Here is a 13,090-nt window from a genome sequence, read left to right on the forward strand (position 1 = left end):
CACCTCTCCAGACATCACCTCTAATGACTCCAGCAGGACACAGACCACATGGGAGTCCAGCTTCCCCTAATGGCAGCCCCATGGGCACCAAGATTTCCTGATAAATGAAATCACTGCTTTATCGTTTTTCCAAAGGTTTAAATGCCACAAAAGGAAGTATCAAGTTTGGATCAACTGGGCCAGAAAACTGATGGATTGGCCAGAAGCCTTCCCCCACCTCGTTCCCCTTTCCTTTCTCTGGGATGAGTTAACACCAACCCAGCTGGTACTTTGGTGACTGAGGAGTGACAGGAGTGTGACAGTTCCAGTGTAAGTGCCTGGAGAGAGATCTGCACACACCTACCACGTGCTGGAGATGCTGAGCAGAGGCATCCACATCCCCAGTCAGCATCACTGCACTCACACATCACCTATGCCAACACACCCTTTAAGCTACATGCCGACATTGGCAAGGGGATTCAAGGACAGCAGCGGGTTGTCCCTGCTCTGCCTGGGAGGAGGACACTGCCACATCAATGACCATCTCACTCCCAGTGGGAGCAGATAAAGCATTTTGCAAATGGCTTCACTCTCAGTGCTCACTCAGGGGCTGCTCCTGCTCTCTGGAGTCACACAATCTTGCTGAGAAAACAGCCTGAGAAGCAGATCCCATCTCATGCTTTTTCAAAGGTGTCTAAGGACCAGCCACAAAATGCAGATTTAGAGCAAATCTATGTAGTAAAACATATATTTGAGGGTGTTCAAACTGGGGTTTTCTCAGGCAGCCCTCGTTAGGGCTGCTAACATAAAATGTGTTTTAATTGCAAAATCCAGCCTCCATATGAGGATTTGCTCCTAAGCCAAGTCCTTACCCCACTCAAAACCTGAACAGGGCTCTGCTTTGCCCACCAGCTGCCCCACTGTGGAGACAGCCACAGCCACAGCCCACCAGGTTTCCAGGTGCTGCCACAGCCACCCTGGGCAAGTCAAGCAAAATTGGGGTCCCACTGCATGGGAACAAGATTTTAGATACAAGATGCTTCTGAAAGCACCCAGATAGCAGAGTGTAGAAGGTTGAGAAGACAGAAGAAATTATACAAGTATCCTGGGAGAGAGTTGGAGGAGAGGACAGCTCTCAGTAACAGCTATGCAGGATGGATGTGAGGGGCTGGATGGTGTGCCAGGTACTGTTGCCTCCCAGGAGCCTCATGCTGAGAAGCATCACCTAATTGCCCAGTGCAAACTGGTGAAGCAAGCAAAGATCCTGAGAGACATCTCCCACACACCTGTGTCCAGCAGGAGACACCTAGGAGAGGTGGATGCTGATTGCTTCCCACTGACATAAATCAGGAGCAACTCCCTGCAGTCCACAGAGCTAAAGCAGGGGGAAGTGGGAGGGAGATCAATCCCATCGTGTGCAAACAACCAGCACAATGTTCAGCTCACAAAATCATCCACAGTTTAGCTTCAGCATTTCCCAGCACCTTCCTCACACTGTTGTTTCGAGATGCAGCACAGATTTCACTCCATCTTTACCCTCTGTGAGTATCACTGGGGAAAGACAACCATCCAAACCCCAGACAACCTGGATAACATTTTGTTACTGCCAGAATGAAATGTCTCAGATGCTGTGGTGCGTGATACCACGGTGCAGATTCATGTGGCAATACGCCATCCAACCCAAATAAACTTTGGCTTCACTTTGGAATTGATCTCCAAATCAAGGAGCTCTGCCGTTTCCCTGGGCAGCAGAACCTCCCGCAGGAATTTAACCCTCCCTGGCCTGCCTGCTTTCCCCAGGCACAATGGGTTTGCTCAGGCAGCATTAGGAATTTGTGCTCTCCCAAGAGATGTAAGGAGGAGCGGAATGGCTTTTGGTATCACTGGTCCTGGGATGAAACAGCCCAAACACCTCTCATCCCTGGCTGGTGCTCAGCCAGGCATGGGGGAGGCAGCTCAACATGCCATGGCTATCAAAATGCTGCTTCTTTAAACAGGCTCTTGACTGGCTGCAGCCTAAGCCACTCTGCCTAACGTCACCGAGGAGCAGAAATAGCCGGCACGAGTGGAGGGAGGGGAATGGGAGTATTAAGAGCGCACAGATTTCAAACATACTTGGCCAGGCAGCACACTCCCTCCCTGCCACTGCTGCTCCAGATGCGACACAGCACCGAGGTCTCTCGCTGACTGCCCACAAGGAAGGATCTTCTTCTTTTTCACTCCTTTTCTTTTATGCCTTTTGTAAGTTTCGGCTTTGATACTATCAGCTTGATTTTTATTTTCTTGCTTGAAGGAAACTTCACCTGCTGGATTGGAAAACAAGGTTTGAGCAGGAGGAATGAATTTCTGTTTATGGCTGTAAATGTGCATGGTACTCCTGGGTGATGATATTGGAGAGGGAAAGGCAGGATGGGCTGGGATAAGAGCTTAGACTGTAAGATGCTTGAATGGCTGCTTAGGATAACAAGCTCTCTATTGTGTGTGCATGTGTGTGTGTGCATTATGTACAGGCAGCAGTGATGGCAACTCTAAAATGATGCAAGGTGTCCCCATTTGGCTGAATTCTCCTCCTCTAGGAGTGAGGACTTCCCTAGCTGTGGGTTCTGTCTGGAGACGGGTGAAGTGTCTGAATTGAATTAGTGCTGTAGGAATTTTATGAATGAAGCAAAAGGCAGGTTCGGCAGAAGAGGAGCAGAGCAGGGAGATGTGATGGGCTCAGCTCTCTCTGGCAGAAGCTGTCACACCAGGAAACTGCACAGACAGGCACCAGCATGGCACAGATCTGCTACAAGTGGTCAGAACACAAAGTGAGGGAGCTGCGAGCAGACAGCACCTGAGCCATGGAAACATGCTCCTGAAAATGAGCGATCACCAACCAACTGAGCCCATAGCTGTGTGTGACCATGCTCAGCTGGAGCATCCCGTGCAGAGCTGTTTGCCTCTGACCCAGTGCCAGCAGTCGTGTGGCAGAGGAGCAGGATGAGCTGCTGAAGAATCTGTGTCTCCTTCGTGCATGAGGCTTTTGTTGCCAGCACAGCTTGCACATGAGCATGGATAAAGCGGACAGCGAGGGAGCGAGTCAGTGCATGGACAGACTGACTGCACGTGTCCAACACCAAGCAGGAGGGAACTGCACAGCACAGCAGGAGAGGGACAAGGCAGATTTGGATTTGCAAGGTCCCAGAAAGCTGAGATGCTGGTGAAGCTGCTGAGGACCAGCCTAGAGGAGCACTGACCACTGCAGAACCACACTTCATCTCTCCCCCTCAGATGTCTGTACTCAAGGGACTGGGGTGGCACATGGCTGCTGGATCCTGTAGCTTTTTCTCTTTTGTTTTTGCACCTCTATCCCAATTGCTAAGTGAGGAAAAATCTCCCTCTGTACTGGATTGCCCTCTTTTACACAGAGTTTTTGCAGGACATCTCCATAGCACCCATCACCTGCAGAGGGTGGTGATGGGAAAAAGAGAAGGTGAGGCCAAGGCATGAAAGGGATGAATATTGTCCATCCTTAAATGCTGCAGAGGTCACTATCAGGGTGACACAAGGGCAGCAGAGGAGGACCTGGGACACTAATCTTCCTGCCAAGGAGCTAGTGGGGTGAAAGAGGCAAAGGAGTCAGAACTGGTGTGGAGGCAAAGGGAGACCAAACTCACTGGGAAAAGCTGCAAATTCCCAGGATAAACCAAACCCAAACTATCCAGTGGAATGAGGCAGAGGAGAATATTTGTCTGCTGAGCTCTGCAAGGACAAGGCAGTCCAGCACCCTTTCCTTAGCATTTAAAAACAAAGAAAAAAAAAAAGAGAGAGACAAGTCTGAGCTCTGTAAAACACATAGTGTGAATGCCCTTCTGTGTTCAGCGACCTTTAGGATGGCACAGGCTTTTGGTATGCCTTCAAATTTGGGCATTTGAGCTACATCTTCAGCATTTCTCTCAGATAGGTTTGATCTCCCTTTGCCTACACCCAGAGCAGTATAAATCCAAAGCAACACAATCAGGATTTGTACAGTGCTGATCTTGAGCTAACCAAAAGCTCCTGAGTACAAAGAGGGACTGCCTGCCTGGCACACTGCAGAGCAATCTCACACCTCACTGTACAAGGCTGTTTAGGCAGGTTCACAGACAGATCCGTCTGAAATAGATCTATGCTGGACACATGAAAATAGGCGAGATTGCACTTGACAGAGAACATGAAAACCCCTGTGTTTGCAGACAAAACCCACAGTGAAACCTACACTGTGCTTTAGAGATAAAAAGTGCCTTTTTCCTCATCACTCAAATACCGCTTGAAACTGCAGGTCAGGACAAGGTAGCAGATTCTCATTCAAGGGAAGTTGCTCTGTGAAACACCAGAGGAATGCTGGACAGGACTTTGAGTGCATCAGTTACACAAAACAGTCATTTTGGCTGTAAATGGTAAATTCAAAGTTTGTTTATCCTTTCTTGGAGTCTTTCTCTCCTTCAGAATTAAGAGTGTAGCAAAGAGGCTTAAACAATCATAATTTTAGGTCTGTAAGTCATTGTTATGAATTTAGGAAGGATGGCTTTTTTCCTCCAACTCCAAACTAACTTAAAGGATGGCAGCAAGTGGTTCCAATGATCCACACCACCTCTTTTTTCTCTTTTCCATGGACATTCACTCCTCAAAGCTGAGCTCTTGTAATGATAGCATGAGCCTTACATGAGTGGCTTCAGCACAGAAGAACTTTGGTACACACAGGCAGTGCAGATGTGTGCTCAGGGACAGGTAATTTCTAGATGATCATTTGTGTTGCTCTGGCAGATTTCTAATGTATTGGTTTTGATGTCTTTCCTCTAGTGGAGGATGCAGATTGTCCTTGGGTGAGATCCTGCAAAGAAATGGTTCACCATCTCGCAGCAGTTGCATTTCTTGGAGCAGAAAGAACCCCTTCGGATCCCTGTGGCATAAGCAAAGCCTCTGGCATTTAAATCCCAGGAGGATGTCCCTAACCGACGAGCTGGAGAGCCACTTCTCTGCCACCCCCTACATGGTGACAGACACAAATGAAGACAGTCTGCTCCGAATCAGGCCCAACACCTCCGTCAATGCCACTGGGGATGGCGCGTCAGCCGCCGGTTCCACGGAGGACATGATTGCCATCTGCACCATTGGGACAATCCTCTCCCTCATGTGTGTGATTGGGGTGACAGGCAATGTCTACACCTTGCTGGTGATGTGCCATTACTTGCGATCATCTGCTTCCATGTATATTTACATCATCAACCTCGCACTGGCAGATCTGCTCTACCTTCTCACCATCCCCTTCATCGTCGGGACCTACTTCATTCAGAAATGGTACTTTGGGGACATTGGCTGTCGCATCCTCTTCAGTCTGGACTTCCTCACCATGCATGCCAGCATCTTCACCCTCACAGTCATGAGCACAGAGCGTTACTTTGCTGTGCTGAAGCCCCTGGACACAGTGAAGAGGTCCAAGAGCTACCGCAAGGCCATTGCTGTTGCGATCTGGCTGGTGTCACTGCTGCTCACTCTCCCCATGCTCATCATGATCCAGCTGGTGCAAAGAGACAACAAAAGCATCTGCCTGCCCACTTGGAGCAAGGTGTCCTACAAGGTCTATCTCACCATCCTTTTTGGTACCAGCATCGTGGGGCCAGGGGTGATCATTGGCTACCTTTACATCCGACTGGCTAAGATTTACTGGGTGTCACAAACAGCATCCTTCAAGCAGACCAAGAGGCTGCCAAACCAAAAGGTGCTCTATTTGATCTTCACAATAGTGCTGGTGTTCTGGGCTTGCTTCTTGCCTTTCTGGATATGGCAGCTCCTCTTCCAGTATTATGAAACCTTCCCTTTATCTCCCAAGGTGATGAAGAACATTAATTACTTGACAACATGTCTGACCTACAGCAACAGCTGTATCAACCCCTTCCTCTACACCCTGCTCACCAAAAACTACCGGGAGTACCTGAAGAACAGGCAGAGGTCCCTCAGCAGCAGCAGTGGCTACTTCCAAAGGAGGAACCGGTTTCAGAGGATTTCAGGGAGATCCCTGTCCACGAGCAGCCAGCACTGCACAGAGACGTACGTTCTTGCTCACGCTCCTTTGGGAAACAGCAGTGCCTGAAGGTAAAATATATCTCCAAGAACAATCAGTATTGACTGCAATGTTGCTTTGATTTAAAGTGTGCATTGTAAAGGCAAAGCCTTGGCAGATCCATAATGTGCACACATTCAGTCCAGAGGCTGTGCTCTATGTCTGTTCTCATTTTCTCCAGTGCCACTGATTTGATGCTAGCAGCATTCAGCTGAACATCTATCTAAATAGCCTTTCACTTTTTATCTTTCTATTTTATAGTGTGTGTCTCCTCAAGTAGCCATCAATAATGAAAGCCTATAACAGGGCCATGATGTTCACTCGTATCAGCTGTCTCACAGCGTTTCAAATCACGTTATCCCATGAATGGCTGTAGTTTGCTCTTTCTTTTCTTTAGCAGTAATGCTAAATTTGTAGCTGTGTGAGGACTGAAAACAATGAAATAAAGGCAAAGCAGCTGATGTTTGTGACACACAATCCAGTTTGCATTGGGGATAGGACTGGACAACATGAATCCAGGGGTGACTGCCCTGGTTTGTGGCTTACTCACATTCATTCTGTACTCCAGTGTATGCACCAGGCTTGATCTTCCATTCATACAGGTGCCAGTAGTGGAGTTACACCATGGTTCATGCTAGCAAGACAGGTTTCCTGTGGCAGTGCCACAGTAAGGGAGCACTCAGCATCCCCTAATGCCCTGACCCCAAACACATGAGCATATAGGTAGCACTGTCTATCCTGGACAAGTGTATCTGCTCTCTGCCCTCCTCCAAGCAGGAATTGGGAACCTCTGATCTTGTTATTCTCAGGGCATCCATCAGAAAACTGCAACACTGAGGCACCAGACCTACATCACTCAGTCCAGGAGGAAAGGGCAGAGGGTGAGGAGATGTGATTTCCAATGGGCAAAGCTATGCTATGCTCTGAAATTCCTGATATTCCCAATTATAAAAGCACTAGTTTCCTGTTAGTGAGACAACCTTTGCCCTTCACAGGTGACTGTGCTTTTCTGCTACAAAAGCAAACAGTCCTGCCTGCACTAAGACCACGTTGCCTGTCCTGGCTTTCACAGATGATAAAGCATCATTAGTGTAAATATATCACCCATAAAGTCTGGCTCTTCCCCAACGAATCTAAAAGTACCTTCTCTGGGATGCTGCCAACATCCATACAGGAGTCCTCTGCTTGCATCAGCCCTGCTACCTCATTAGTAAGGATACAACGATGCAATGCCAACACGACTCTAACCAAGTTACAGAATTAGAAGTAAATTAATGCTCAGGAGTAAACCCAGAACTGCAGCATGATATGCCACTTGGCAGGGAGCTCTGTTTGCTTATACTAAAACTGAATTTAGGATTTAATTGTCTTCCCTTTCAAGGTATTTAAAAGGCCATTGCTAGTGGGGACTGGGAAAGCTCTGCATCCAGCCTCCCTGGGTGATACACTTGGAAAAGTATTTGTCTCTTTTGTGCATGAGCTTAAAGTTTGTTATGAATGGGGAAGATTACATGACATGAGTGAGGACTCTGGTGCATGCAGTTTTAATGTTGAACTGTTGCAGGAACTGGAAGACCCTTATTGTGTTCCCAACCTCTTCCACACACACTATCCACAGTGGTCCTGCAGGTCAGGGCACCTTACACCCCGCACACTGCCCAGCAAATCCTACTTCAGGATCAGCCTCTTCCCAATTTCAGATGGGCAGAAATATCATTGGATTAGACTATCTCCTACATTGACAGTACTTGTTATTTTTCAGACCCTCCTCAGGTTGGTGATAGACTTGTCAAAGCCCATTAGAGAGAGTAAAGCATCTTTCCCTCCACTGTAAGGAAGAGGGAGCCCATGGGTGGGAGGTGAAGAGGTTTGCTATAGAATCATAAAATCATTAAGGCTAAAAAGACCTCCAAGCTCACTGTACTCTAGCACCACCATGTTCACCGCTAAAACACATCCCCAAGTGCCACATACACATGCACTTTGAACCCTTTCAGGGGTGCTGATTCCACCATCTACTCTGATTCACACCTTAAACAACCCACCTCACAGAAAATAGGTTCTTGAGCACCCTGAGAGCACCCTGAGCAGTGTGCTGTGGGCATGAGGCTGTGTCAGAGGTCCCACTGTGCCCAGGGAGGGGAGTTCAGCCCCACACAGAGCTGGGAGGGAGTTCTCTGCCTCCCCAGGAGGACACACAGCCTCAGCCTTGGGCTGCAGATTCTCATTCTGGTTTGAAGCCTGTGCTGTCTCAGCAGGGACTTGCAGGATGTTTGTCAAATCAGCACAACAAAGGCAAGAGAAAAGACACCTGCAAGGCAGAGAATGGTTGCAGGGGATGTTTCCATCGATACTGGGTCATCTCTGACTGATGAGGCGTTTCATTCAAGCCTTTCAATTTCCACCTCAGGCTGGCGGGTTTTTTGTTCCCTCACTCACTCCTCAAACACCACTCAGCTCAGGCAGCAATAAGGGAATATTATTCCAAGCCTATAGGTAAAAGCAAGACTAGGCGCAGTTCAGAAGCAGCATGTGCCCCAGCTCTGCATCCCAAACTAACTCACAGGGCATTGAGCCACACTCAGCCACCAAACATCAGGGAACTGTCCTCTGCCTGAACCCGAACAGCAGCTCAACCAGGAGACACTGCTGAATATGAATGGGAGAGCCAGAGCAGCAGTGAGATCTGAAGAAGGAGCTGCTTCCTCCAACACATTGGATTGTGTGTTTAAGGATAGCTATAAAATTATTGTGCCCTATTTATTCCTCCTTGCAGAAACCTGTCACCATCCTCACACCCGAGAGCAGACTCCTGCAGAAATAAACTTTGAAATTGGTATGAAAGGGAAATGTGTGCACGTGTGGCCATGTGCTTGCACACCTCAAACCTACACCCTGTTTCCTAGCTCTCTCTTCTCTGTGGGCTAAGATCAGGAGCTTTTTTAGCACTCTGAAGCTTTAAATTCCCCCAGCTCTGAGGATTTTGGTGCCCCACAAACTGGAATCACCAGCTGAACTCCAGGTAGAAGTCACAACACCGATTTTTTGCTAATTTAAACCAGGGAGCATTTAGCAATGCCTCAAAACTCAGCTGTAAATACACCAGTGTGTCCAAAAAAAAAAGGCCAGGGCAAAGACCTGGTCCCTGCAGTGCTCCTACCAGCTAGGAAAGGTCAGGTACCCACTCTGGTGGCTGAAACAGGCAGCAAACTGCAGCTGGGGCCAGGCAATATTTTCAGCTGGACATTGTCTCTGCCAGAAAAGGATGACTATTATGTTTACTCAAACTATTTGCAAATCCACCCAGAAATTTAAGAATCCTTCTGGAAATTCTTTTTTTTCTTTTTCCAAATATTGAATTGCTTCATTTTGGCCTTTAGGAGGCAAACCAGCACAATTTCTGACTTAAAGTTTTACTCATCAATTTGCTTTACACTTCATTTTAAAATGCCTCTTTCCATTTTATTTAAACTTTTGTAGAAGTCCTGTGGTCCAAGCAGCAAAGCAAAGAGCAGCTGGTCACCACACTGACTATCCCTCTGCCCAAACCCTGCCTGGACAGGTTGGGTACCCATGGTGGGGAGTGGTACAGCACCCACTCTCTGCCCAGTTCCCACATGCCAAATCACAACAATCACAGGCACAAACCTTTCTCCTTGCCCACTGACAGAGCCTGATTTAAGCTGATCAACAACCCTGTGTCCAGTTTGAGCCTTCTCCTTGTTCCTGCAGCCTGGTGACTGCAAGGACACCAGGTGAAGCAGTTTTGGGCCACTCTTTGCTCTTCTGTGGGTGTCCCACCTTGCTCCCTAGGAGACAGCCAGCCCAGCAGCTCTTCATCCTGCCTTTAACCAGGCAGAAAAACCTTGGCACATGCTCCCAGAGAGGATCTGAGCAATAAATACATCAACATACACAGTTTTATTTCACATCTCAAGGTGGGCAAGGCTGGCTGGGTGTGGAGTGGGAATAGAAGGAGCAATTCAGCTCTCAGTCATTAGCTCAGTATGTGGCAGGTTTTGAGTGGGATTTCCAGATTGTCAGGTGATCTCCTTTTATTTCTTTGGGGTGTTTGCTCAGAAACTCCTCAATTCAGTTTCTGCTTCAGGGCATTAAAGGGAGAGGCCAAAGGCTGAGCAGAGCTTGGAGAGCCTTTGCAGAGCTGCCTAGAAGAAAGCATTCCTCTTACCAGTGCTGTCCTACACCAGGATGCCTCCATTAAAATTATCTGCCCCAGTCACATCTGAGCCTTCTTCCCCCATGCAGGGCCAGAGGAGCTCCCACAGCAGCACACACTCAGAATGACTGGGTTTGGGGTTTTTTCCTTCTCAAAATGCGGGATCAAATCCTGAGATCTCCAATCAGCCACATTTTCTTTCTCCAGATCAAACTCCAGCTGTGTCTAGTGTAAGAGTGAAGATTTCATTGAAAGAGAAGTGTCAGACCTACTCTTGTGTTTGGCCAGCTTTGCTTTAAAGTGACCCCTGGGGACCCTGAATATTGGGCTGTGCACATCTGGATCCACCTGAGTGGGGATCTATGCCACCTAATTATTGCATGAGCTGTCACATCCTGTAAAATAGCATAAGCTCTCAATGATTCTGACCAGTTTTGCACCTCCAAATTCACAATGTCAACTCTAAGTCCTGCTTAGACCTCATCTGCAGCTGAGGGTGCTGATCCAGGCACATCAGAAGTGTGATGGAATCAAGATAATCAAGGAGACATTGCAATAGCAGACAATAAACTATGCTGCCAGAATATAGAGGGGTATTTGAAAGTGGGCTGAAATGGCAAGGCAGAGCAAAAGTAGGTAATTTGTTGCTGAATCTCAGTTTTTCAGTGTAGTAAAACTGAAAGCTAACTGCAAACCTTGCAGAAAAAAATGCTCTCACATCTATGAGTGAAAGCTGAGCAGCAGATAAATCCATTGGTGGTGCTAACAAAGAAATGGATAAGAGGAAAAATAATCTGGATTTTATATCCCCAATAACAGACCCTTCAGTAAGTTTTATTACTCAGGGAAGAGACCTTGGAGCTCTTAAGCCATCACCAGCTTCATGCTCAGCAACAATGCAAGAAGCAAATATGCCAGTTGTGCAGAAAGGCAGCAAGAGCAAAACTGGCTCAGCCCAGCCACCTCTGCTTTAAAACCAAGACATTTTCCTCAGTCTATTACCTGTCACACTACTAAAGTACATGACAGACTGACAGATGCTATGAGCAAAGCTACTTCACTTCCCTTGGTGTGTGCTTCAAGCAGCTATAAACTGAAAACGCTACAGGTCAGAATGCTACAGGAGAAAGCTCATCAATCCATCACGTGTGTGTGACTCCCACAAGGCTCTCCAGGCAGCTTAATGCCAAACTGCAGCTGCTGGCCAAGGGCAGTAGATGCTGTAAACATTTTAAGAGAAAGTTTAGGTCGCTTTTAATTTGCTTTCCCAGGAACAAACACCCCATCAACATACTTAGAGATCAGGGAAACCACCAGTCAAAAAGGCAGTTTTATATGCACACTGAAGACTTGCTACTTAACCCAGTCTTTCCAAATGTTTATCACCTGTTAAGCCATCTGTCTGCAAGGCAAGCACATGTTTTTGCCAAAAGAGAAAGTGCAAACATCATAAATTTCGTTTTAAAGACCAAACCACACAAGCACACATAATTCTAACTGCTATTAGGTTTAATTGCATGTCACGTAGCTGCTGTTACTAATTCAAAGCTGTCTAGGGAGATGATAAAATAGCATAATAAGAGCAAATATATGACAAAAATCAGTGAAATAATCTGCCTTAATGATAGAGCGAAACATCCACTGGCACAGGACCAGACAGGACAGGATTTTCCACACCAGATCTGACTGTTACTACCAACCCTGGACTATTCTGGCATCACCCATTTCACAGATATCCTGGAACTCCCATTACAGAATTAATTCCTTGGCACCAACTGCAGATCAAAACATCCAAGTCCTGGGTTTTTTTTCAGATGTGCCTAAGGCAGCACAAGGGGTGCACCCACCAACAGACAGATCCTCAAAATCACATAATCATGGAATCAACCAGGTTGGAAAAGACCTATAAGATCATCCAGTCCAACCCGACTGTGTTTACTAGACCATGGCACTAAGTGCCACATCCAGTCTCAGCTTGAAAACCTCCAGGGATGGTGAATCCACCATCTCCCTGGGCAGCACATTCCAATGCCTGATAAATTAATCCCTGTGGGAAAGAAAGGCAAATGCCAGGAGGGAAGCGTGAGCATCAGTAAGGTCATTCTTTGAGTTCTATGGATATGAGAATCAAATACTATGACAAAGATTTCTAATTCTTAGTCACTGTGCCTCAAGATGAAAAAGGAGGGAGGTTTCATCCATAGCCCAGTGGCAGTAGGTACCCACATGCTATAGGAACCACTGTAGCAACACTCCTTCCAAGCTTTTCTTTTTCCATATGAAATTTGGTGCACAAACCTGAGCACACTGGGTAGTAATGGTGCTCTCCAGCTTTTCCTGTGTTTGTTTTCCTTCAAAACACTACAGGAAACACAGGCAGCCAAACCTCCTGCTGATTACTTGTTGAGTTTATGTCTTACTGCTCAAAGGAGAGTGTAACATAATTAATTCATTAACTGCAATTCTACAAACGGAATTGCTGCATGCAAAACGTTTGTGTGAGTCGGTGAGTCACTAGTCCTCTCTGATATCCTCAGAGGCAAATTCCTGTTCTATATCCAGAACAGAGACTGGAGAGAGCTCAGTACTGAGGACACCAAGGCACAGTGTTCCACCAGCCCCAAGCAGCTGCTGTCCCAGCTGCTCTCCCAGGACCTCCTCTCTGGGGGGTCAGAGATGCACAGAGGGAGCACTCCAGCCATTCCACGTGGAAGATGCTGGACCTGACTCCAGATGAGAGAAGCACCTGCACTGAAGTCAAGGGAGGAAAATATACTTGGATAGTTTGGCAACACTTAGCTAAAGCTGGCGAGGAGTAAGGCAGGAGAAGAGCAGCACGTGGGTCCCACCTG

General features: G+C 47.3%; 1 protein-coding gene across 1 annotated transcript; it reads left to right on the forward strand.

Annotated features, from left to right (window-relative positions):
• The first annotated feature begins 4,942 nt into the window (after positions 1–4,942).
• On the forward strand, positions 4,943–6,091 carry LOC103806773 (urotensin-2 receptor-like). The gene has a single exon (XM_009079480.1). It carries the CDS (start codon positions 4,943–4,945, stop codon positions 6,089–6,091), a length of 1,149 nt encoding a protein of 382 aa, XP_009077728.1.
• The last annotated feature ends 6,999 nt before the right edge of the window (positions 6,092–13,090 follow it).

The sequence above is a fragment of the Acanthisitta chloris genome, unplaced genomic scaffold (assembly GCF_000695815.1).
Source record: "Acanthisitta chloris isolate BGI_N310 unplaced genomic scaffold, ASM69581v1 scaffold28597, whole genome shotgun sequence".
Classification (NCBI taxonomy): Eukaryota; Metazoa; Chordata; class Aves; order Passeriformes; family Acanthisittidae; genus Acanthisitta; species Acanthisitta chloris.

Bases quoted from the DNA above. Each gene is read 5' to 3' on its own strand.
- LOC103806773 (XM_009079480.1), top strand. From the start codon at position 4,943: ATGTCCCTAACCGACGAGCTGGAGAGCCACTTCTCTGCCACCCCCTAC.